This window comes from Cherax quadricarinatus, chromosome 1, assembly GCF_038502225.1.
Source record: "Cherax quadricarinatus isolate ZL_2023a chromosome 1, ASM3850222v1, whole genome shotgun sequence".
Classification (NCBI taxonomy): domain Eukaryota; kingdom Metazoa; phylum Arthropoda; class Malacostraca; order Decapoda; family Parastacidae; genus Cherax; species Cherax quadricarinatus.
In genome coordinates, this window is record NC_091292.1 from 15953391 (window position 1) to 15980768 (window position 27378).

General features: G+C 42.1%; 1 protein-coding gene across 11 annotated transcripts in view; it reads right to left on the minus strand.

Annotated features, from left to right (window-relative positions):
- Usp16-45 (ubiquitin specific protease 16/45) overlaps window positions 1-27378 on the minus strand; it is a gene marked incomplete in the record, with an annotated part of 416997 nt that overhangs the window by 23295 nt on the left and 366324 nt on the right. For all 11 annotated transcript variants that reach the window (XM_070098356.1, XM_070098257.1, XM_070098221.1 and 8 more), the window contains 1 exon segment: window positions 16516-16646. In XM_070098356.1, coding sequence (XP_069954457.1) covers window positions 16516-16646 — 131 coding nt within the window.

Consider the following 27378-nt stretch of genomic DNA (forward strand, 5'->3'; position numbering starts at 1 on the left):
AATCTCCTAGAAGAACTGTGTCATCAGCCAAGACAGGACTCACAGCAATGGTTTCAAGTTGGAAAAATTCAGATTCAGGAAGGATATAGGAAAGCACTGGTTTGGTAATAGAGTTGTGGATGAGTGGAACCAACTCCCGAGTACAGTTATTGAGGCTAAAACGTTGTGTAGTTTTAAAAATAGGTTAGATAAATACATGAGTGGGTGTGGGTGGGTGCGAGTTGGACCTGACTAGCTTGTGCTACTAGGTCTAATGCCATGCTCCTTCCTTAAGTGGAAGTGACTTGACTAGGTGGGTCATTGGGCTAATCTGGGGGGGGGGGGAAGGAGGAGGAGGAGGAGGACATGGACCTGCTTCGCGTGGGTCAGTGGGCCTGCTGTGGTGTTCCTTCTTTCTTGTGTTCTTATGGTCTTATGAGTGGGTGTGGGTGGGTGTGAAATGGACCTGACTAGCTACTAGGTCCCATGCAGTGCTAATCCCTTAAGTGACGTCTTTGACCTCACTAGGTCAGGACACTGACTTAAGCCGGTGGGGAGAATTGGAGCTGCCTCGCATAGACCAGTAGACCTGTTGCAGTGTTCCTTATTTCTTATGATCTTATGTTCTTTTGAAGGCAAATATTCTATTAGTGGGATGGATGTGTGAAGGACCTGCCTAGTATGGGCCAACAGGCCTGCTGCAGTGTTCCTCCTTTCTTATGTTCTTATGCAAAATGTAACTATAAATTCCCACTTTGTATCAAATGAATTATCCTTCAATCTCACACCTCTCCCTAGCACCCTAGCATTCACTTCTTTTATAACCCCATATATAAACATGTTAAACAACCACACTGACATCACACATCCCTGTCTAAGGCCCACTTTACTAGAAAATTATCCCCCTCTGTCCTATATACCTTAACCTGAGCATCACTATCTACATAAAATTTTTTAACAGCTTTGAGTAACCTAATAACTATTTCAAACATCTGTAACATCTGCCACATTGCTTCCCTATCCATCCTTTCCTGCCTTGGTAGAAGACTGCTATCAAGTTAAAAATGTCGATGAAGAAAGGGAGGCAGTAATTTCATGCAATGGCCAGGGAGGTATAACATCTTTTAGGAATGCAGAAGAGCAGGATGTGAGTGTGGGGGAGGCATGTTAGGCATTACATAGAATGAAAGGGGGTAAAGCAGCTGAAACTGATGGGATCACGACAGAAATGTTAAAAGCAGGTGGAGATATAGTGTTGGAGTGGTTGGTGTTTCAGTTTAATAAATGTATAAAGAGGGGAAGGTACCTAAGGATTGGCAGAGAGCATGCATAGTTCCTTTATAAAAAGGAAAGAGGGACAAAAGAGACTGTAAAAATTATAGAGGAATAAGTTTACTGAGTATACCAGTAGGGTTATTATTGAAAGAATTAGAGGTAAGACAGAGAGTAGGATTGTAGATGAGCAAGGAGGCTTTAGAGTGGGTAGGGGACATGTAGGTCAAGTGTTTACTTTGAAGCATATATGTGAACAGTATTTAGATAAAGGAAGGGAAGTTTTCACTGCATTTATGGATTTAGAAAAGCCATATGATAGAGTGGATAGGTGAGCAATGTGGCAGATGTTGCAAGTGTATGGAACAGGTAGTAAGTTACTAAATGCTATGAGGAGTTTTTATGAGGATAATGAGGCTCAGATTAGGGTGTGTAGGAGAGAGGGAGATTACTTCTCAGTTTTAGTACATCTTAGACAGGGATGTGTAATGTTACCATGGTTGTTTAACATAATTTTAGATGGGGCTGTAAAAGAAGTAAATGCTAGGGTGTTGGGGAGATGGGTGGAATTAAATTATGGGGAATCAAATACAAAAAGAGGATTTAACCCTTTGAGGGTTTCGGCCATACTAGTACGGCTTACGACCCAGGGTTTTTGACGTACTAGTACGCCTAAATTCTAGCACCCTTAACTCTAGTGGGAGAAAGCTGGTAGGCCTACATATGAAAGAATGGGTCTATGTGGTCAGTGTGCACAATATAAAAAAAAATCCTGCAGCACACAGTGCATAATGAGAAAAAAAAAACTTTGACCGTTTTTTGGGAATAAAACAGCGACTTTGCACTGTATTTTCGTATGGTATTTATTGTTGTATTCTAGTTTTCTTGGTCTCATTTTATAGAATGGAAGACATATTACAGAAATTGAGATGATTTTGACTGGTTTTACAATGAAAAGTACCTTCAAATTGAGCTCAAAGTAGCAGAAATGTTCGATTTTTACCAAAGTTCAAAAGTAAACAAATCATGCCAAGCGTCCAATACACGTCAACTGGCGAGTCTAATATTCTTTTGCAAGTACGCCAATATTATTTATACCATTTTTTACACTAATGCAGTAGTCTGCATAACAGTAAATCTTCTATTTTTTGCGAGAATAAAAATTCAAAGTGGAAAGCAAAAGAATGTAAGAGGGGCCTTGAGACGTGATTAATGAACAGAGGAAATGTCATTTTAGTGCCAGGAATGTCTTTCTTGTTTATTCTCGACCCTATTCAGAAATTGGCATTTTTTGAAATTTGTGTGAAATTGGCAAAATTGCTAAATTCTGACCACTGTACTGGATAATTGAAATTGATAAATGGGTGGTTTCTTGCACTCATTCGATAGAAAATATGGAGTTCTAGCGAAATATTCATGTTTTTTGTCGACTAGTACAGTGGAATTGGCCGAAAATGGGGCTCAAAGTGGGCAAGATCGCCGATGCGTAAACATCGCAGAGACCACTAACTTCGCGAGAGCACAATTCCGCAAGTTTTCCATCAAATTTCAAACTTTTGGTGTCATTATGATCGGGAAAAGTTTCTCTATCTTTTCATAAGAGATTTTTTTTTTTTTTTAAATTTGGCCGACCCTGAGCACGAGTCTCGGAGAGGGCCTGTCGACCCTCAAAGGGTTAACATAGTTACTTTTTTTGCTGATGATAATGTGCTTTTGGGAGATTCTAGAGAAAAGTTACAAAGGTTAGCAGACGAGTTTGGGAGGGTGTGTAAGGATATAAAGTTGAAAGTGAACACAGATAAGGGTAAGGTGATGGAAGGTATCAAATGATTTAAATAAAGAAAAATTGGATATCACATTGGAGGGAGTATGGAAGAAGTGAATGTTTTCAGATATTTGAGAGTTGACCTGTCAGCAGATGGGTTTATGAGGGATAAGGTTAACCAAAGAATTTATGAAGGAAAAAAGGTTAGTGATGTGTTGAGGTATATGTGGAAACAAAAAATGTTATCCATGGAGGCAAAGAAGGGAATGTACAAGAGTACAGTTGTATCAACACTCTTATATGGGTGTGAAGCATGGGTTGTAAATGCTGCAGCAAGGAGGAGGCTGGAGATGTAGTGTCTAAGGCAGTGTATGGCATAAATATTATGCAGAGAATTCAGTGTGGAAATTAGGTGGTGTGGAGTTACTAAAAGTATTAGTCAGAGGGCTGAAGAGGTGTTGTTGAAGTGGTTTGGTAATTCAGAGAGAATGGAACAAAGTCGAATGACTTGGAGAGCGTATATATCTGTAGGGGAAAGAAGGAGGGGTAGGGATTGTCCTCAAAAAGGTTGGAGGGAGGGGGGAAAAGGAGGTTTTGTGGACGAAGGGCTTGGACTTCCAGCAAGCATTCGTGAACATGTTAGGAGTGAATGGAGATGAATGGTTTTTGGAACCTGACGAGCTGTTGGAGTGTGAGCAAGGTAATATTTTGTGAAGGAATTCTGGGAAACCGATTAGCTGAACTTGAGTCCTGGAAGTGGGAAGTACAATGCCTGCACTTTAAAGTAGGAGTTTGGGATATTGGCAGTTTGTAGGGATATCTTAGCTGACATATCTAAGAGCCTCTGCGAAGGCAGTGATTATGTATGAGTGATGGTGAAAGTGTTGAATGATGATGAAAGTTTTTTCTTTCTTTTTAGGTTTTTCTTTCTTTTTGGGTCACCCTGCCTCAGTGGGAAATGGCCAACATGTTAAAAAAATACATATATGTAGGTTTTTAACACACTGGTCGTCTCCCACCAAGGAAGGGTGACCCACAAAATAAACACTTTTAACATCATTCACACTATCAGTGTCTTGCCAAAGGCACGCAAATATATTATTATTCAACAAAGCTCAGTACATCAGCAGTGTGTTGTTGCCTGACACACTATGATAGCTACATGAGAGCAACATCTATCTACGTTTCCATCTTATTCCATTACAAAGGACTAGTTGCACATAATGTCGACAAAAAATCTTGCCCTGTGTTGAGATTACTGAGGTTTGAAAGGGTACAAGATATTTTGCTAGTGCAGACCATGCACTTGGGTTTGTTTACATTTTGTGCATCTGGTAGGTGTGTACATGCCTGGAATGTGTGGCAGCAGCCTACAAAATCCTTAGCACACATGAACCAGTGGCAGTGAGCAATCATTTTTCATGACTTATTGGTAGATTTTTTATTTTGCTTGCATTATTGTGTTATTTTATAGTTTTTATTATATTGTTGTGAATATGTCTGGGAGCTATCTTTTAGAGGAGAGGGCTTGTGTGTTGACCATGAGGGAAGAGCACATCTCTAAGAAGAAAATAGCATGGCAAACAGAAAGATCTGAATTGGCTATTATGCAGCTCCTCCAGATGTCATGTGACTTGCTCACCACTGTGGTTCCTGCTCATAAACCAATCCCTGGTTTCATTAACTGACAGGTAAGTTACTGAAAAGACTAGTGACCCAGAACACAGCGATTCATCATCCGAAGTAAAGAAAACCCACCCAAATCTGTTCAAAAACATGTTGGAGAAGACCATATGCCACAGGTTGCAGGAAGACTTCCACCTCTGGTAACCAGCTGTTATCAAAGTCTATGACTACTAAGAGATTGGACTTTTATCATAAACATTGTGCAAGCACTGGGGTTCAGAGCAGCAGAGGAAGGTGATGGTTAGTGATCAATCCAACTTTACATGCCTCTCAGGTATGCCAGGGCGAGTTTGTTGCCCCTGTGGCAGCAACAGGCGAGACCACAGGTATACAGAGAAAAGTGTAAAACACCTGGCATATGTTATAGTGTGAGGTTCTTTCAGTGAGGCAAAGAGAAGGGCAGGTTTATTCTTCCTTCCTAAAAACAAAACAATGAATGAGATGCAGTATATTGAGGTACTAGAGGGCCATCTAAAATTGCAATCTGACATTCACAGCTACAATTTTTTTTCCAACCAGATAATGTGCCTTGTTACACATCCAATATAGTTAAAGTGGTTTGTTGATAACAATACAGTATTAATGTGCTTGACTGACCTGGTAATAGCCCAGAGCTAACTCTGACAGAAAATGCATAACACAAAATGAAAAACGACCTAAAGAAATGAGACGCCTAGTCTGTGCCAAAGCTGAAAGAGGAGATAATGATAATGTGGGTCACTATGTATATTGCTTGTCTTTTTATCTTTAGAAGCCTCCATGCCCAGGCACATACAAGAAGTCATCAAAGTTAATGGTCCAAATGTATATATACGTTCACTCGCTCAGCACCCTGATTAAAAAAAAAAAAAGGAGGGAGGGAGGGAGGGAGGAGGGAGGAGGGAGGGAGGGAGGGAGGGAGGAAGGAAGGAGGTAAGGAGATAGGGAGGGAGGAAGGAAGGAGGCAAGGACGGAGGGAGGGAGGAAGGAAGGAGGCAAGGACGGAGGGAGGGAGGAAGGAGGTAAGGAGATATGGAGGGAGGAAGGAGGTAAGGAGCGAGGGAGGAAGGAGGTAAGGAGCGAGGGAGGAAGGAGGTAAGGAGCGAGGGAGGAAGGAAGGAGGGAGGAGGGAGGGAGGAGGGGGAGGGAGGGAGGAGGGAGTGAGGGAGGAGGGAGGGAGGGAGGGAGGAGGGAGGGAGGGAGGGAGGGAGGAGGGAGGGAGGGAGGAGGGAGGGAGGGAGGAGGGAGGGAGGAAGGAGGGAGGGAGGGAGTGAGGAGGGAGGGAGGGAGGGGAGGAGGGAGAGAGGGGAGGGAGGGAGGGAGGGATGGAGGGAGGAAGAGAGGGAGGGAAGAAGGGATGAAGGGAGGGAGGGAAAGAGAGAGGGACGAAGGGAGGAAGGGAGGGAGGGAGGGAGGGAGGGAGGGAGGGAGGAGGGAGGGAGGGAGGGAGGGAGGAGGGAGGAGGTCTCAGTAGTAGTACCAGTTCCTAGTAACCAGTTACCAGTAACCAGTGTACCAGTAGATGACTCACTACCAACCATCTGTGTGAATCACTGTTATTCATGTTGCTGCTGACCATAGCATATTTTTTAATGCCTTACCCGCTAGGCACTTGTGAGTCAGTCTAAGATAGGGAGCAGAGAGAGGCAGGTCGGCTGATGGTGCTTCCCATTCTTCCTGTTATATATTATATGTACTACCAGCCTACGTGAGTATTTTTACCCCATCCACGTTATCGAACCCACATGACAATTGGTGGCACCGGTGTGGGCGTCGATTTAAGGGTATTTCAGACGTTAGAAGACTGTTTGTGGGTTGCCGGCAGGTCAGAGGTGAACCGTCTGCCACCTCCAGCTAGCAGCTACCCTCACTCACCTCCACCCTGTGTGCTCCAGCCTGCAAGCCTGTTGCAGCCGCTTTTCAAGCTTCCTGGCTTAGTTCGTGTGCTAACTGCTTCAATCTCCGAGGGGTTGACCCGGATTTTGCAATTAAGCCAGTCAATAAGCCAGACTGTGGAAGTTAACGCTCGTCAGCCTGCCTCAGCTTACCATCCAGCCTGTCTCCTGTCGTCCACCTGCTCCTTCATGCTGTGTGCATCGTTACACGTCTTCCAGTCAGCCATTCTCGTGGGTTAAGCCAGTCAGCCAACCCAGCTGAGAGAGAGAAGTAAGCCACGCAAGTTCCTCTGAAGTATTGTCTCATATATCGCCAGTTGGATGCTGCTAAGAGTGATTTTCACCATCCCTGTGGCATAGAGTGGCTTAGTTAATCAAGCCACCTTCGTGAGTAGTGAGTGGCAGTGCGCGCCAGTGAGCGCCAGAGTGAGTCACGCTCCCTTCACCCACCCGCCACCCACTCTTCACTCATCTACCTGTGGCTTTTTCCACCCTTGCACCGGGTCCTAGTACTGTTTTGGCTCACATAATAGGTCAAGAGATTGTAGCTGAGCGCCAACGATAAGCCAGTTATGTGAGTTCCCCTAGAAAGCGCATTCCTACGACAACAGTGTGAGTGTAGCAGGAATCACCACCCGCCCGTCTTCCCCTCATCACTCGTCATCCCGTCTACCACTCCAGACTTCAGTGGTAATTTTCTGTTTAGAGACATTTTCCTTGCATTTAAAGACATTTGCGTGTGTGAGACATTTACGGTGAATTTCTTGTGTACTCTAAGCCTTGTGTTTTCAGGTAGACTCAGTGTTTCTTTGACTCATTATTTTTGCAATATTTTTCAGAGTTATCGCTCATCTCATACTTTTATCTGTGTTTTTTTTTATGCTACTCCCTGTCTGTAGTAAGTATTATTGTGTAGTGTACCAGTCAGTCACTCCGTGTGAAGTAATTCATTAATTTTTTTGTGTGTTCTTTCAGCATTGTATTCTCCAGTATTTGTCATTATTGTAGTTCCTGCAGTGTTATTCACCCCAGTATACTAAATTATCCATTTATTTCTATGTGTACCTTATTTTTTTCTGTATGTCCAGCAGTGTCTCATTCCTTTGATTTTTTTCGCAGACTTGTGTACCATTATTTTTGCAAGCAATTTTTGTCATATCAGTCACAGCAAGATTTTGTTGTGAGAATATACAAAAAAAAAAAAATGAATAAGTGAATATGTTGTGTGTGCCCCGCCACTTGTAAGTTGTGTGCCCTGCCACTTGTAAGTGTTACACTTCCAGTTTTGTTTCTTGTTTTATTTTATTCATATTTTTCATATTTCTTTGAACAAATTCACTCTTAGTGTAATTTCAATTTCTTTTTAACGTAAAGTGTTTTCTTTACTCTGAGTAAATTGTTTTGTCTAATTTACAATTAAGAGTTAAAGTGTTCAGTCCTTCCTATTTTTATTTTATTATTTAACCTACATTTTCCCAGTGTAATTTTATTGCTGCATCAATTATTTCTGCGCCTTATTTTGTTGCACTTGTTCTGCAGTGAATTATTTTCTTTTATTGATATTTTTATGTATTATTATTCTCAGTTCATTATTGTTTGAGTCTTGTTTTTCATTTTATTATTTTTCCTCATGTTGTCTTTGCATTATATTTTAATTTTGTTTATGCATTCTTAGAAAATATTTAAATTTCCCAGTTATCTCTCGTTGTATACAATTTAGTGATTTTATTTTATACTTTTTATATTGATTTACAGTTTTATTAGTTAATTTCCTTTTTAGCAAGAGTACAGACAGCTCATTTTGCATTTAATTCAGCCTCCAGTAATATTTTTACTTGTAAATTTCAATGTATTTTTTATCTTGACCAGCAGTACCTTAAATTGAGTTGTCCTTCCTCTTGCAGTGTATCTTAGATTTTTTTTATTACTTCTGCAGAATTAGTTACATCTCTTTTATTTCAATTTTAGCATTTTGTATCATTTTTATTATTCGTTATTTTTGCCTTATTTGTTCTTGTGCAACTTCTTTGCCATTATGCTTCACATACCCTCAAGTGATACTTTAGTGAATGGCGACACTCAGACCTCTCAGGCTACTGCTGCTCCTGTCATCAGTCCTCACAGTCCCTTATCGAATGACAGACCGACCCAGACACTGAGACACTATAGTTTTACTCGTGATTCCCTTGATGCCTTACCTTTATTCAATGGCCATGTACGTAGTCTTGAAGCATGGTTTACTCCCATTCGTTCTCGTGTTAATGCTCTAGTTGACGGTCCTCCTTCAGAGGAAAGTCTTATCAGATTTGCGAAAGAAGCTCTTCATCGGTCCCCTGCCGCTGTTCACGTTGTTGATCTCCTTGAAATGCGAGACTTCAGGAATCTTACTAAGTGGTCACAATATGAGGAACTGATTCGTTCTTTCCTTGTACCAGTAAAAACAGCTGATCCATATGTCGTTCTTAGGGAACTAGTGAATGCTACACCCATGACTAATGAATCGTTGAGTGCATTTGCTGTTAGGTTAGATAAACTTTTATCATCATTTATCAATGATGTCCAGTCCTCAGCTTTTGTCCCTGATGAGGAGAAACCATCCACAGCGTCGTTTGCTAAAATAGCAGCTTTTGGAGCAATCAAAGAACTAATGCCGCCTGCTTCTGTGTGTGCTTATGAGGCTAATCCTCCAACTGTGACGATGGAACCACTTACAGCCCTAAATCATGTACGTTCCTTGTGCCCCCAGGGTACTTTCCCATGTATCAAAAGTAATTTCACACCTATGCCTCAGTCTGCACCACCTCTTGTTTGTGCCACAGCGACAAATCGTGGTCGTCAACCATCGCAGCGATCACCAAGGACCAGTGTACAGAGTCATTATAATCCTCGTAGTATTCATAGTACATTCAGTAACCATAGTCAGCGGACTTGTTACAACTGTGGTTTCCGTGGCCATATTGCAATTAATTGTCCTGATAGTCACCCTAAGAGGCGTCGTACTGATGAGGAGTACCAGTCAGATCTTCCCTACTGTACTTATCATAGAATACATGGACATGACACATCTGAGTGCAATGCTCTCTACAACCTTCAGTACTCTAGGTCTTTCCGTGGCCGTTCCAACCGCAGAACCCGTAGAGGAAACAGACGTCGTGGTTCTCAAACTAACCAGAACCAGGCTCATTCTTCCAATTCAGGGGAATTCGAGCGCCCCAGTCAAACCGTCCCATGGTGACAGTAGGTGATAATGAGTACACTGTCCCCGTTCACAATTCCTTTGAAGCCTTAAGCAGTCTTGAGAATGACAATCCTGCTGATGATGTTGCTTCACACGTCTCTGACGTAGATGATTTTGGGGATGAAGTGGAATAAATCTTTTCTGATGACAATCCACCCTTTTGTTTGCACATAACTTCCAATGCAACCATAGGCCCTATAGTGCAAGCATCTGTTCATAATGCGCCCGTTCATTTGTTCATGGACTCTGGTGCGCAAGTCAATATTATCAGGTCTAGTTTGTGTAGGGATAAGCAGTTACGACATGTCCTTCTCGTAGAACCGACTCATGTGTCCTCCCTTAGTGGAGTAGCTGGTTCTCACCTGCGTGTCCGAGGCCGGACTTCCCTCACCTTTTCTATCCAAGGTAGAGACTTCACTGCTTCCTTCCTTGTTGTCGACCAGATTACTTTCCCTGGTGACCTTCTACTGGGATTTGCTTCCATGTGAGACTTACGCATTGTGCTCGACCCTTATCGATGGCATGCCCAAATTGATGACTTGATCGTACCATTTTGGGGTTACCAGCTTGGATCCGAGATCTGCCAAACTGCAGCAGAATACGACGTTCAGATTAAGTCCTTACAGGCCAGTGCATTTTCCAGTAGCGTACCCAAGCGGTCAGGCACTGGTGATCCTGTCACTCCTGTCTTTGTTCCTGCAACTTCAGACTTGCAAGATAGTGTCCAGTTACCTCAAGTGTCTGAAGACGCTCTGACTACCTCGAGTGCTGAGCCTATCCCTGCAATGTCTGCTAGTTCAAGTAGTAGTTTCTCCACAGGGGACGCCTTGTCGGAAAACAATTACTTGCAACTAGTAATGCCATCTCTTGTTGATGTCACATGCCGTCTGCAGAAAGACGTTTCTGTCGCAGCTAGTGCCCTCACTAGAGTGTCTGTTGTTGTTCCTAGTGTTCCAGATGGTGATAACGTCCTAGTTGACAGTGATTCTTGCAAAGTAAAAGGTTTATTTGTTGAGCCATCCTTACATGTTGTAAGAGATAGTAAGATCCATTTCTTCCTAGCTAACACTTCTGGTCACAGTGTTCATCTCAGAGCAAATACCAATCTTGTTGACCTTGTTCACTATCCTTACCCTGTTCAGGTAGAGGATGAGTTGTCACCTGACCAGTGGGTCGGTGCTATTTCTACCGGGGAGACCTCATCCACTTCACTGGATCAATCTGTTCCACCAGTTGAGGAGAAAGACTTAGCTCCCACTGACTTCCCAGATGAAGTCAAGCGTTTGTTGACTCTGTTGAACAAACATCGTAAAGCCATTGCCTTACCAGGCGAGAAGATGGGTATAACGAACTTACTGTCCCATCGTATTGTGAGTCAGTCTAAGATAGGGAGCAGAGAGAGGCAGGTCGGCTGATGGTGCTTTCCATTCTTCCCGTTATATATTATACGTACTACCAGCCTACGTGAGTATTTTTACCCCATCCACGTTATCGAACCCACATGAAGGAGGAGGAGGATGAGGAGGAGGAGGGAGGAGGAGGAGGAGGAGGAGGGAGGAGGAGGAGGGAGGAGGAGGGAGGAGGAAGAGGGAGAAGGAAGAGAGAGGAGGAGGGGGAGGAGGAGGAGGAGGAGGGAGGAGGAGGAGGGAGGAGGAGGAGGGAGGAGGAGGAGGGAGAAGGAGGAGGGAGGAGGAGGAGGGAGGAAGAGGAGGGAGGAGGAGGAGGGAGGAGGAGGAGGGAGGAGGAGGAGGGAGGAGGAGGGACGAGGAGGAGGAGGGAGGACGAGGGAGGAGGAGGGAGGAGGAGGAGGGAGGCAGAGGAGGAGGGAGGAGGAGGAGGAGGAAGGAGGAGAAGGAAGGAGGAGGGAGGAGGAGGAGGGAGGAGGAGGAGGAGGTTGGAGGAGGAGGGAGGAGGAGGAGGGAGGAGGAGGAGGGAGGAGGAGGGGGAGGAGGAGGGAGGAGGAGGAGGGAGGAGGAGGAGGGAGGAGGAGGCAGGAGAAGGGAGGAGGAGGAGGCAGAAGGGAGGAGGAGGAGGAGGAAGGAGGAGGAGGAGGAGGAGGAGGGAGGAGGAGGAGGAGGGAGGAGGAGGAGGAGGGAGGAGGAGGAGGAGGGAGAGAGGAGGAGGGGGGAGGAGGAGGAGGGAGGAGGAAGAGGGAGGAGGAGGCAGGAGAAGGGAGGAGGAGGGAGGAGGAGAAGGCAGGAGAAGGGAGGAGGAGGAGGAGGAGGAGGGAGGAGGAGGAGGGAGGAGGAGGAAGAGGAGGGAGGGAGGGAGGGAGGAGGAGGAGGAGGGAGGAGGAGGAGGGAGGAGGAGGAGGGAGGAGGAGGGAGGAGGAGGAGGAGGGAGGAGGAGGAGGGAGGAGGAGGAGGGAGGAGGAGGAGGGAGGAGGGAGGAGGAGGAGGGAGGAGGAGGGGGAGGAGGAGGGGGACGACGAGGGAGGAGGAGGAGGGGGGAGGAGGAGGAGGGAGGAGGAGGAGGAGGGAAGAGGAGGAGGGAGGAGGAGGAGGGAGGAGGAGGAGGGAGGAGGAGGAGGAGGAGGAGGAGGAGGGAGGAGGAGGGAGGAGGAGGGAGGAGGGAGGAGGAGGAGGAGGAGGAGGAGGGAGGAGGAGGAGGACGACGACGAGGACGACGGTGGTGGTGGTGATACGTAATAATAATAATAGGTAATAATAAGTTCCCTTGAAGCATGAAAAACAAAGTCCACCTCTGACAGTGACATGATAAGATGAGATAACGACTGATAAGCGCTGATGTTTGATGAGCATACACTAGGGTGGGGAAGGGTGCAGCTGATAAGAAAAGATTAAAGGTGATATTTGATGAGCATCCCCTCACTTTGTTTTCGCTGGTACATAAACATGTCTGTCTGTCTATTTGTCTGTCGGTCAAGTCTGTCTGTCTATTTGTCTGTCGGTCAAGCTCCCTGTCTATCTATCTAGCTCTCTGTCTCAGAGAGAGCCACAAGACTGCATCGTCATCACGTTTACTCACATCTTCAAGCAGATTATAGCACTTTGTCTGGATTTTTTGGGTTATCCTAGGTAATTTACACTATGTATACTTGTATTTATGTGTACCTGTGAGACAGAGATAGACAGACAGATAAGACAGAGACAGATAGACCGAGACAGACACAGATAGAGACAGAGGTAGACAGAGACAGGTAGACAGACAGAGATAGAGGAAAACAGAGATAGACAGACCTTAAACTTGGGGTTAACATCACTTTCCTCTTAAAAGAGGAGTGTTAATATGACATTACATCAGTGAATCCTTGGTGTTTGCCGCACTATTTGCTCTAGCTGGCACTTGCACAAGGTACTAAGTGGTCCCAGATTTTTTTAATACTGCACACACTGAGTGTCAGGACCCATTCTATGCTGACAAGGCATCTCAGGCCAAACGTGCCAAATTTGAAGGCAGGAAAAATAAAACGTATATATACGTTTGGGGCGCTATGCGTGAGAACGTATATACAGTGGACCCCCGCATACCGGACGCCTTGCATAACGGACAATCCGCATACTGGACGCTTTGATCGCTAAAATTTTGCCCCGCATACCGCCCAAAAACCCGCTCAGCGCCCTTCGTCCGAGACGCGTCCAATGTGCGGCCTGAGCCAGCCTCATATGTTCCGCCGGTGGCATTGTTTACCAGCCAGCCTCCGCGGTAACATTCAAGCATACAATCGGAATATTTCGTATTATTACAGTGTTTTCGGTGCTGTTTCTGGAAAATAAGTGACCATGGGCCCCAAGAAAGCTTCTAGTTCCAACCCTACAGCAATAAGGGTTAGAATTCCAATAGAGATGAAGAAAGAGATCATTGATAAGTATGAAAGTGGAGTGCGTATCACCGACCTGGTCAGGTTGTACAAGAAACCCAAATCAACCATCTCTACTATTGTGGGCAACAGAAAGGCAATCAAGGAAGCTGTTCTTGCCAAAGGTTTAACTGTGTTTTCGAAACAAAGATCGCAAGTGATGGAAGATGTTGAGAGACTCTTATTGGTGTGGATAAATGAAAAACAGCTAGCAGGAGATAACGTCTCTCAAGCGATCATAAGCGAAAAGGCTAGGAAGTTGCATGAGGATTTAATTAAAAAAAGGCCTGCAACTAGTGATGATGTGAGTGAATTTAAGGCCAGCAAAGGTTGGTTTGAGAGATTTAAGAAGCGTAGTGGCATACATAGTGTGATACGGCATGGTGAGGCTGCCAGTTCGGACCACAAAGCGGCTGAAAAATATGTGCAGGAATTCAAGGAGTACATAGAAACTGAAGGACTGAAACCTGAACAAGTGTTTAATTGTGATGAAACAGGCCTGTTCTGGAAGAAAATGCCAAGCAGGACCTACATTACTCAGGAGGAAAAGGCACTCCCAGGACATAAGCCTATGAAAGACAGGCTTACTTTGTTGATGTGTGCCAATGCTAGTGGTGATTGCAAAGTTAAGCCTTTATTAGTGTATCACTCTGAAACTCCCAGAGCGTTCAGGCAAAAGAATGTCCTCAAGGATAATTTGTGTGTGCTGTGGAGATCAAACAGTAAGGCATGGGTCACTAGGGACTTTTTCTATAACTGGTTACACCATGCATTTGCCCCCAATGTCAAAGATTACCTAACTGAAAAGAAAATAGAACTTAAGTGCCTCCTGGTGTTAGACAATGCCCCTGGTCATCCTACAGACGTGGCAGAGCGACTTTATGGGGACATGAGCTTCATTAAGGTGAAGTTTTTGCCTCCTAATACCACTCCTCTCCTGCAGCCCATGGACCAGCAGGTTATTGCAAACTTCAAAAAACTGTACACAAAAGCTCTGTTTGAAAGGTGCTTTGTAGTGACCTCAGAAACTCAACTGACTCTAAGAGAGTTTTGGAGAGATCACTTTAATATCCTCAATTGTATAAACCTTATAGGTAAGGCTTGGGAGGGAGTGACTAAGAAGACCTTGAACTCTGCTTGGAAGAAACTGTGGCCAGAATGTGTAGACAAAAGGGATTTTGAAGGGTTTGAGGCTAACCCTGAGAGGAGTATACCAGTTGAGGAATCCATTGTGGCATTGGGGAAGTCCTTGGGGTTGGAGGTTAGTGGGGAGGATGTGGAAGAGTTGGTGGAGGAGGACAGTGAAGAACTAACCACTGATGAGCTGATAGATCAACTTCAAGAGCAAGAGGCCAGACCTGGGGAAACTGGTTCAAAGGAGGGGAGAGAGAAATTGAAGGAATTGCCTACTTCAAAGATTAAGGAAATGTGTGCAAAATGGCTTGAAGTGCAAACCTTTTTTGATGAAAATCACCCTCACACAGCTATTGCAAGCCGTGCTGGTGACTGTTACAATGACAATGTTGTGAACCACTTTAGACAAATCATAAAGGAACGAGAGGTACAGGCCACTATGGACAGAGATGTTGTGCGAAAGAAGTCCAGTGACTCTGAAGCTGGTCCTAGTGGCATTAAAAGAAGAAGGGAAGTAACCCCAGAAAAGGACTCGACACCTCAAGTCTTAATGGAAGGGGATTCCCCTTCTAAACACTAACACTCTCTCTCCCCTCCTCCCATCCCATCAATCATCACCAGATCTTCAATAAAAGTAAGTGTCATGTAATTGTGCATGCCTTTTTCAGTTTGTGTGTACTAAAATTAACATTTCATGTGGTAAAAAAATTTTTTTTTCATACTTTTGGGTGTCTTGCACGGATTAATTTTATTTCCATTATTTCTTATGGGGAAAATTCATTCACATACCGAACATTTCGCATAACAGCCAGCCCTCTTGCACGGATTAAGGTCGCTATGCGGGGGTCCACTGTATACGTTTGGACCGTTTAAGGGGTAAAGGTAAGGTTATATAATTTTTACAGTACATTTTTTGGCATTCAAAGTTAAATTTTTCTGTAAAACAGTAGCAGCAAGATGTTTTGCTGGATGAAATCTGTCAGCTTGAGGTGGGAGGACTTCAGTGAGGCATCCTATAATGGCAAAACTAAAGGGGCAAGTTGGAAAGATAAGTTTTGGTTCAATGTGCACAAAATATAGTACCTTTTAGGCTAAAACTGGTTGAGGGGGAAAAAACTTCCAGCAAGCGTGCATGAGCGTGTTCAATAGGAGTGAATGGAAACGAATGGTATTTGGGACCTGACGAGCTGTTGGAGTGAGAGCAGAGTAATATTTAGTTAAGGGATTCAGGGAAACCGGTTATTTTTATATAGCCGGACTTGAGTCCTGGAAATGGGAAGTACAATGCCTGCACTCTAAAGGAGGGGTTCGGGATATTGGCGATTTGGAGGGATATGTTGCGTATCTTTATATGTATATGCTTCTAAGCTGTTGTATCCTGGGCACCTCTGCAAAAACAGTGATCATGTGTGAGTGAGGTAAAAAGTGTTGAATGATGATGAAAGTATTTTCTTTTTGGGGATTTTCTTTCTTTTTGGGTCACCTTGCCTCAGTGGGAGACGGCCGACTTGTTAAAAAAAAAAAAAAAAAAAAAAAAAAAAAAATGCACACTCATTTAATCAATCATACTTGATCATATTCAATGGATGGCAAGATATACAAAATACAATAAAAGAACAGGTCTGTCAATTACATGAAGAGGGCTCAAGTTATTGCATTATGGTATATACTAAAGTTTATATTGCAATGAGAATTGGCAAACAATGCTGCATAGTCACTGGTGCTCAGGGAAAGAGTGGTTACATACCTGGATGTAGCTGATTGTGTACCTTCGTACAATTTTCACAAGTAATCTTGTTATTACCCGTCAACAACTCTGGCGCAGTAAAGTTAGTGAGGCTGGACATGATGGAACATTCCTGGTTAAGGCACTGGTAACTGAAAATATAATGCATTATATTTAAATGGAGATATTAGTGAAGTAGGGATACAAATTCACACAATAAAAGGAAGAAAGTAAAACAAATGAGGCAAGTAACAGAAAGACTGTATGAAGGAGTATGTGGTGAAGGTGGTGTCAGTATAACATAAAAAGTATGAAAGGGGAGAGATACTCTTACAAGACTACATCTAGGAAAACTTTATTTAATGAAGAAACAGATTAAGCTCTACTGCAGAAAAGATTATTAACTCTCTTACTGTATCTATGACCCTGGTAGGTTTAGCGCCTGGTTTTGATTATAATAATACATACTGTCTCTGTGATTGAGGCCACTGGTGCTGAAGTTGATCTATGCATAAATCATAGGACCATCAAATATGCTATGAGTGGCAAATTTTGGCCTAGACATGAAAGAATGAGTCTGTACGGTGGGTATGCACAGCACAAAAAAATTAAATCCTGCCCCACACAATGTATAATGGGAAGAGCCAACCTCTGACTTTGTGTTTGCTTTAAAGTATCAACTTTGGGGCATTTTCTATGATGTTTTTTATGGTTTTATTTGCTATTTCTTGGAGCCAATTGATAGACTGAAGACACTGGTTCCAGGTCTGAAGTAGGCCTTACAATGGTGGAAATAATAAATTTCTTGCAATATTTCTGAGGAAGCGTAGAGTTCCCCCTATCCCGTTTGGTCTGTTTTCTGGGTCTGCTTCAATTATCGGGATGTCCTAAACCACCAAGCATTCTTGGTCATGACTTATTAACCAAGAAATGAGGAAATACATATTTTTTTGTGTGATGGTGTATTCAAAATAAAGGGCAAGAGTTATACAGAAGAGGCCTAGGGACATCATTAATGAACAGAAGGAAGATTTATTTAACCCTTAAACTGTCCAAACGTAGATCTACATTCACGTGCGTAGCGCTCCGACCTTGATTTTCCCCATTTGAAAGCATGTAAAAAAATACGTAGACCTACGTTCGGAGCCCCCCGCACGTGGACGATCTATGTTTGGACAGTTTAAGGGTTAATGGCTGGAATGCCTACAATGCTTGTTTCAGGTTCTGTTTTTCAATTGGAATTTGTTGAAAATAGTGTAAAATTGGCCAAATTACCAGTGCAGTTTCCTGCACTCAATCAATAGTACAGAAGGCATACTAGTGAAATAGCCAGAAATTGGGTTTGTTTGAGTACTGAAATTAGCCCAAAATGTGCCTCAAAGTGCACATCTCTGATGTGTAAAGTGTTCCTAACCAAGAATTTTGCATCTGTGTAATTCCCTAAGTTTTATAGAAAATTTTGCACTTTTGGTGTCATTACCTTTAGAAAAAAAATTCTCTATTGTAGAAGATATTTTTTTTTTCAAAATGATAAGAGAGTAGGGGTTTTCAATTTAGGGTGTTGACAGTAAAAAGGTTAACCAAATAAAAAATAAAATAGTTTTTAAATGAATACAGTACAGTCTCTCCTCGCTTCGTGACGTGCTCGTTTATCGATGCCTCGAACTTATGATAGGCTCTCTGACCAGTATTTATACCTAAATAATGTATATCAGAGCTGATTTCCTCTATTCTGTTTATTTCAGTATACAGTACACTACTGTATAAACATTTAAAAATATACCAGAAATGTTATAAATTGTGCAAAAGTGACATTAAAACAATATCAAAATGGTTGACGCAAACCAACTACCCTTATAGTATGCTCCTCACTTAGCAACGAATTTGTTTAACTCCTTAACTATCCAAACATAGATCTATGTTCTTACTGCTAGCGCTCCAAATGTAGATCAATGTTTTATTTTTTCTGCCTACAAATTTGGGATGATTGGCCTGAGATGCCTGGTCAGTATAGAATGGGTCTTAACACTCAGTGAGTGCAGTATTAAAAAAAATCTGAGACAACTTAGTACCTTGTGGGAGCACCAGTTCAATTGAGCCCCAGCTAAAGCAAACAGCGTGGCAAACACCAGGGATTCACTGATGTCATGTATTTCAAAAACCTCGATAATAACCCATGTGCAACATCCTTTCAATTTTGATACAGGAAGACAGACATACAAGCAGATAGAAAGATAGATAAGCAGAGACAGAGATAAAGAGATAGAGCTAGACAGACAAATAGACAGACAAACAGATAAACACTTCTGCAAGCTGCAGGACTCAATGTTGCCATCAGGTAAGCATCCAATGCCAACTTTGTGGGCTTATATCTTGGTAAGTACTGATCCTAAATTTTTTTTTTATCTTACATTATGTAGAATAATGCTCTCTTCATTTACAATTTTTTTATTTTTTTTTTCAAAATAGTCAGAGCGCTGGGCACGTGAACGTAGATCTACGTTTGGACAGTTTAAGGGTTAATGTACACATTATAGGGCTATAACTTTTTTACCTTTGTCTCCAAATAAAACATTTCCTGTGTCATAAATCGATGGATTTTTTTTAAAAGCAATGAAAAAGTCCCTAATTCCTCTAAGTTTTCAGAAAAGGTCACCCCTAAATAAAAACTACGAATCACCATATATCTGCATTACTACTCATAAGTAGCAACTCAGGAAAGTACTAATTGGCAACTCAAATTAGTGAAAAATATTATTTTTTTATTATTTTTTTTATTATCACACTGGCCGATTCCCACCAAGGCAGGGTGGCCCGAAAAAGAAAAACTTTCACCATCATTCACTCCATCACTGTCTTGCCAGAAGGGTGCTTTACACTACAGTTTTTAAACTGCAACATTAACACCCCTCCTTCAGAGTGCAGGCACTGTACTTCCCATCTCCAGGACTCAAGTCTGGCCTGCCGGTTTCCCTGAATCCCGGACTTGAGTCCATATATTTACGTTAGTAATCATACGTAGCAACTCAGAAAATTACTAATTGGTAATTCTATATACTGGCATCTACTACTGTTATCTTCTCATTGTATTTCACTGAGGAGTGAATCAGTGAGCACCACTTGTCTGACAATATATTTGCAGGGTACATATATAGCCTAACAGTGTGGGTTTTATTGTCAATATTTGACATTCATGTCACTGTAAACTTTTCCAGTTTCTAGAACTGTTAAGAAATTTCTGAAACAGTTTGTAGAACACTCCAAATCCTGGTATATTAAACAACCATGGTGACATCACACATCCCTGTCTAAGACCTACTTTTACCGGGAAGTAGTCTCCCTCTCTTCTTCACACCCTAACCTGAGCCTCACTATCCTCATACAAACTCTTTACAGCATTTAGTAACTTACCACATATTCCATATACTTGCAACATCCGCCACATTGCTCCCCTATCCACTCTATCATATCTTTCTTTCTTTCAACACACCGGCCATATCCCACCGAGGCAGGGTGGCCCAAAAGGAAAAACGAAAGTTTCTCCTTTTACATTTAGTAATATATACAGGAGAAGGGGTTACTAGCCCCTTGCTCCCGGCATTTTAGTCGCCTCTTACAACACGCATGGCTTACGGAGGAAGAATTCTGTTCCACTTCCCCATGGAGGTAAGAGGAAATAAACAAGAACAAGAACTAGAAAAAATAGAAGAAAACCCAGAGGGGTGTGTGTATATATATGCTTGTACATGTATGTGTAGTGTGACCTAAGTGTAAGTAGAAGTAGCAAGAAATACCTGTAATCTGCATATTTATGAGACAGCCAAAAGACACCAGCAATCCTACCATCATGTAGAACAATTGCAGGCTTTCGTTTTACACTCACTTGGCAGGACGGTAGTACCTCCCTGAGTGGTTGCTGTCTACCAACCTACTACCTATAACTATCATATGCCTTTTCTAAATCCATAAATGCAATAAAAACTTCACTACCTTTATCTAAATGCTGCTCACATATATGCTTCAATGTAAACACTTGATCTACACATCCCCTACCCACTCTAAAACCTTCTTGCTCATCCGCAATTCTACATTCTGTCTTACCTCTAATTCTTTCAGTAATAACCCTACCGTACACTTTTTCTGGTATACTCAGTAAACTTATTTCTCTAAAATTTTTACAATCTCTTTTGTCCCCCTTCCCATTATATAAAGGGACTATACACGTTCTCTGCCAATCCCTAGGTACCTTCCCCTCTTTCATACATTTATTAAACAAAATTACCAACCACTCCAACACTATGTCCCCCCCCTGCTTTTAACATTTCTTTCATGATCCCGTCAGTTCCAGCTGCTTTACCCCCTTTCATTCTACGTAATGCCTCACGCACCTTCCCCACACTCACATCCTGCTCTTCTTCACTCCTAAAAGATCATATACCTCCCTGGCCAGTGCATGAAATTACCACCTCCCTTTCTTTGTTGACATTTAAAAGTTCCTCCCATTTTCATTTCCTCCCCATTTTCATTTACCCCTGGCACCCCTACTCTCTCCACAACATTTTTTCCCACTTTAGCATTAAAATCCCCAACTACAAATACTCTCACACTTGGTTCAAAACTCCCCATGCAATTACTCAACATTTCCCAAAATCTCTCTCCCTCCTCTACACTTCTCTCTTCTCCAGGTGCATACACGCTTACAATAACCCATTTCACACATCCAACCTTTATTTTACTCTACATAATCCTTGAATTAATACATTTTTAGTCCCTCTTTTCCTGCCATAGCTTATCCTTCACATTATTGCTACTCCTTCTTTAGCTCTAACTCTATTAGAAACCCCTAACCTAATCCCATAAATTCCTCTCCACTGAAACTCACCCACCCCCTTCAGCTTTGTTTCACTTAAAGCCAGGTTATCCAGCTTCTTTTCATTCATAACATCCACAATCATCTCTTTCTTATCATTCGCACAACATCCACGCACATTCAGACTTCCCACTTTGACAATTTTCTTCTTATTCTTTTTAGTAATTTTTACAGGAAAAGGGGTTACTAGCCCATTGTTCCCAGTATTTTAGTTGACTTTTACAACACGCATGGCTTACAGAGGAAAGATTCTTATTCCACTTCCCCATGGATATAAAAGGAAAAATAATAAGAACAAACTAAGATAAAATCAAAGAAAACTTAGTTGAGCATGTATAAATAAATGTGTACATGTATGTGTAGTTTGACCTAAGTGTAAGTAGAAGTAGCAAGATGTACCTGTAATCTTGCATATTTATGAGACAGACAAAAGACACCAGCAATCCTACCATCATGTAAAACAATTACAGGCTTTCGTTTTACACTCACTTGGCAGGACGGTAATACCTCCCTGGGTGGTTGCTGTCTACCAACCTACTACTACTTATTGTTTAGAATAAACTGAAGTTGCAGTTTTTGTTTTCTGCGGGCGGCATACAGTTCCTGCATAACTTTGATTGCACATCAGCACACTGATTACTTCTTGGTATATTGAGTGTGGATGGCTCCTGCTACCAGTGATTTTTCAACGAGTTCAGTGCTTTTTTTGTAAGGTTTTAATATTTCTGACAAATTCTTAGTCATTTTCATTGTACATCTGATCAGTAAACCAATAATCTGCTCAGATGTATGAAATGAATCTGCATATCTTCTCCAAAGTCTTCCATCTTGTAGGTATAAGAATGAATGCAAGAATAGCTAGAATGGCTCTTGAATTCCACCTTGCATTGCTGATGTTTGGAATTTTCTGAATGTTAATCAAAGAAAAGTGCCCCTTTTTTCTACAAAATATCTAAACACTCATGTCAGATGGTGCAAATACTTCATATCCTCTCTCCATCCTGATTTATGGAGGATCTCTTGTGTTTCATTAACACTTTTCACTTTTCTTTTGTGACATAATTAATTCTGAATTTCTGAAACAGATATTACAGTAATAAGTTGATTTGTTTTCTCATAAAGCCTTTTATATATACAGTGGACCCCCCGGTATTCGATATTAATCCGTTCCTGAGAGCTCATCGAATACCGAAAATATCGAAAACTGAATCAATTTTCCTCATAAGAAATAATGGAAATCAAATTAATCCGTGCAAGACACCCAAAAGTATGAAAAAAAAAAAATTACTACATGAAATATTAAGTTTAATGCAAAAGAATAATTACAATAACAATAAAATAATTGACACTTACCTTTAATGAAGATCTGGTGATGATTGATGGGATGGGAGGAGGGGAGAGGTGTTAGTGTTTAGAAGGGGAATTCCCTTCCATTAGGACTTGAGGTAGCAAGTCCTTTTCTGGGGTTACTTCCCTTCTTCTTTTAATGCCACTAGGACCAGCTTGAGAGTCACTGGACTTCTGTCGCACAACATAACTGGCAGCCTCACCATGCCTAATCACACTATGTATGCCACTACAATTCTTAAATCTTTCAAACCAACCTTTGCTGGCCTTAAATTCACTCGCATCACCACTAGTTGCAGGCAATTTCTTTACCAAATCGTCATGCAACTGCCTAGCCTTTTCACAAATGATCGCTTGAGAGATGCTATCTCCTGCTATCTGTTTTTCATTTATCCACACCAATAACAATCTCTCAACATTTTCTAACACTTGTGGTCACTGTTTCGTAATCACAGTTGCACCTTTTGCAAGAACAGCTTCCTTGATTGCCATTTTCCTGGTCACTATAGTAGAGATGGTTGATTGGGGTTTATTATACAACCTAACCAGCTCTGACACACGCACTCCACTTTCGTACTTTGCAATTATCTCTTTCTTCATTTCATAAGTCATTAGCGACTTTTTTCTCGAAGGGTTGGCACAAGAAGCTTTCTTGGGGCCCATGGTGACTTATTTTGCAGAAACAAGCACCAAACAGTGATAATATGGAATGTACCGAATGTATCCTTAGATGCGCACACACTGGCTGGCTTGTAAACACTGGCACACATGGGGCAGTTCAGGCCACACGTGGACAGGTCTCGTACGAATTGTATCGAATACCGGGTTTTCAATCGAATACTGAGGAAAATTTTTTTGCGATATAATGCATCGAATACTGGATTTATCAAATACCGATGCCATCGAATACCGGGGGTCCACTGTAGTGGGTTTGTGTCAACCACCTTTCATATTGTTTTAATGTCCCCTTTGCACCATTCATAATGTTTCTTGTATATTTTTAAACGTTTATACAGTTGTGTACTATATAGCATAATAAACAGAATAGAGGAAATCAGTTCTAATATACATTATTTAGGTATGCAAACTGGTCAGAGCTCCCGTCGTAAGTCACATCACTAACTGAGGAGAGGCTGTACTGTGCACACCGAGTGTTAAGACCCATTCTATGCTGACCAGGCATCTCAGGCCAATCGTGCAAAATTTGGAGGCAGGAAAAATAAAACGTAGATCTACGTTTGAAGCACTAGTGGTAAGAACATAGATATACGTTTGGACAGTTAACCCTTTGAGGGTCGGTCACGTACAAGTATGTCATTGCAGCCAAGGTCGGTCACGTACTTGTACGCCTAAATTCTAGTACAGTGGACCCCCGCATACCGCACGCATCGCATACCGTACAATCCGCATACCGCTCGCTTTTTTCGCAAAAATTTTGCCTCGCATACCGCCCAAAAACCCGCTCACCGCCCTTCGTCCGAGACGCGTCCAATGTGCGGCCTGAGCCACGCTCACATGTTCCGCCGGTGGCATTGTTTACCAGCCAGCCTCCGCAGTAACATCCAAGCATACAATCGGAACATTTCGTATTATTACAGTGTTTTTGGTGATTTTTTCTGGAAAATAAGTGACCATGGGCCCCAAGAAAGCTTCTAGTGCCAACCCTACAGCAATAAGGGTGAGAATTACTATAGAGATGAAGAAAAAGATCATTGATAAGTATGAAAGTGGAGTGCGTGTCTCCGAGCTGGCCAGGTTGTATAATAAACCCCAATCAACCATCGCTACTATTGGTGGTACAGCTGCTGCTGCACTGTCAGCTGCTGCTGCTGTTGTACCACCGTCAGCTGCTGCTGCTGCTGTAGCATCGTCTGCTGCTGCTGTAGCATTGTCTGCTGCTGCTGTAGCATCGTCTGCTGCTGCTGTAGCATCGTCTGCTGCTGCTGTAGCATCGTCTGCTGCTGCTGTAGCATTGTCTGTTGCTGCTGTAGCATCGTCTGTTGCTGCTGTACCACCGTCAGCTGCTGCTGCTGCTGTAGCACCGTTGTTGGTGTGGCTTATTTAGAATACCAAGAAACAATTAACCCCAGAGGATTTGCCACCCAGGATAACCCAAAAAAGTCAGTGTCATCGAAGACTGTCTAACTTATTTCCATTGGGGTCCTTAATCTTGTCTCCCAGGATGCAACCCACACTAGTCGACTAACACCCAGGTGAACAGGGAAAAATGCCTGGAACTAGTGCTCATATTGGTGAATTTAAAGCCAGCAGAGGTTGGTTTGAGAGATTTAAGAATCGTAGTGGCATACACAGTGTGATAAGGCCTGTTCTGGAAGAAAATGCCAAACAGGACCTACTGTACTCAGGAGGAAAAGGCACTCCCAGGACACAGTGTCTCATCAGTCATTGCTGCATCTTCAATAAAGGTAAGTGTCATTTATTCTTCATTTAGTAGAGTAGTACATGCACAATATATATTGTGCATGTACTACTCTACTATTGTGCATGTATCCTTCTCTTTGTGTGTAGGAAAATGTATATTTCATGTGGTAAAATTTTTTTTTCATACTTTTGGGTGTCTTGCACAGATTAATTTGATTTCCATTATTTCTTATGGGGAAAATTCATTCGCATACCGAACATTTCGCATAACAATCAGCCCTCTTGCACGGATTAAGGTCGCTATGCGGGGGTCCACTGTACCTTCAAATCTGGTGGAAGAAAGCTGGTAGGCCTACATATGAAAGAATGGGTTTGTGTGGTCAGTGTGCACAGTATAAAAAAAATCCTGAAGCACGCTGTGCATAATGAGAAAAAAAAAACTTCGACTGCGTTTTTGGTTTAAAACACCGACTTTCTAGTGTATTTTCATATGGTATTTATGGCTGTATTCTCATTTCCTTGATTTCATTTGATAGAATGGAAGATATATTACAGAATTAGAGGTGATTTTGATTGGTTTCATGATGAAAAAGTACCTTGAAATTGAGCACAAAGTAGCAGAAATGATTGATTTTTGCCGATGTTCAAGAGTAAACAAATCAAGCCACGCATCCAATACATGTTAACTGGCGAGTCTAATATTCTTTCACAATTGTGCTGATATCATTTATAACATTTTTACAATGATGCAGTAGTATACATAATAGAAAACCTTCTATTTTCTGTGAGAATAAAAATTCAAAACGGAAAGCAAAAGTAATGTAAAAGGGGCCTAGAGACGTGACTAATGAGCAGATAAAATGTTATTTTAGTGCCATGAATGTCTGTCGTGTTTATTCTGGACCCTATTTCAAGATTGGCATCTTTTGAAATTTGTGTGAAATTGCCCAAATTGCCAATTTCTGACCACTTTATTGGGTAGTTGAAATCGGTAAATGGGCGGATTCTTGTACTCAATCGATAGAACAGATGGAGTTTTAGGGAAATAGCTATGATTTTAGTCAATTGCAACATTGGAATTGGCCGAAAATAGGGCTCAAAGTGGGCGAAATCACCAACTCTGAGACTGCTAATTTTGCGAGAGCATAATTTCTTAAGTTTTCCATAAAATTTCATACTTTTGGTGTCATTATGCTCAGAAAAAGATTCTCTATCATTTCACAAGAAAATATATATATATATATATATATATATATAGGTAGTAGGTTGGTAGACAGCAACCGCCCAGGGAGGTACTACCGTCCTGCCAAGTGAGTGTAAAACGAAAGCCTGTAATTGTTTTACATGATGGTAGGATTGCTGGTGTCCTTTTTTCTGTCTCATGAACATGCAAGATTTCAGGTACGTCTTGCTACTTCTACTTACACTTAGGTCACACTACACATACATGTACAAGCACATATATACACACCCCTCTGGGTTTTCTTCTATTTTCTTTCTAGTTCTTATTCTTGTTTATTTCCTCTTATCTCCATGGGGAAGTGGAACAGAATTCTTCCTCCGTAAGCCATGCGTGTTGTAAGAGGCAACTAAAATGCCGGGAGCAAGGGGCTAGTAACCTCTTCTCCTGTATATATTACTAAATGTAAAAGGAGAAACTTTCGTTTTTCCTTTTGGGCCACCCCGCCTCGGTGGGATACGGCCGGTGTGTTGAAAGAAGAAAGATATATATATATATATATATGTATATATATATATATTTTTTGAAAATTTTTCGACCCTGAGAACGAGTTTGGGAGAGGCCCTCTCGACCCTCAAAGGGTTAAGTGCATCTAGTATAGGAATAAAGGATTTTATCCTAAACTTAACTCTTGAAGAGAGTTCATCTAAGGCATCAGGACCAGGTGCACTTCCATCATTTCCTTGCCATTTTCTTATTCTCTGTCTCCTTGTGACAGTTCTGTAGTTAACATTTGGTAAGGTGGCTTTTGCTTGCTGCTCAAGCTTATCAAAATCTTCTCTAATTTTGCTTAAAAAATCCTAAAGTGAACAGTAAAAATATGCACAAGTAGTCAATAACAGGTGATTTCAAGTGTAAGCCCATGGTTATTTACCGCTCTAAGAATCCTCGTCCTTTGAAAGGTGTAGATAAAAACACCTCACCAGTAATTTGGAGATCAAACCAGTCAGCATGGATGACAGGAAATATTTATTGACTGGTTTAAGCATCACTTTATTTTTGAAGCCAAGTTTTACTTGCACAGCAAGAACCTTGCACTCATGGC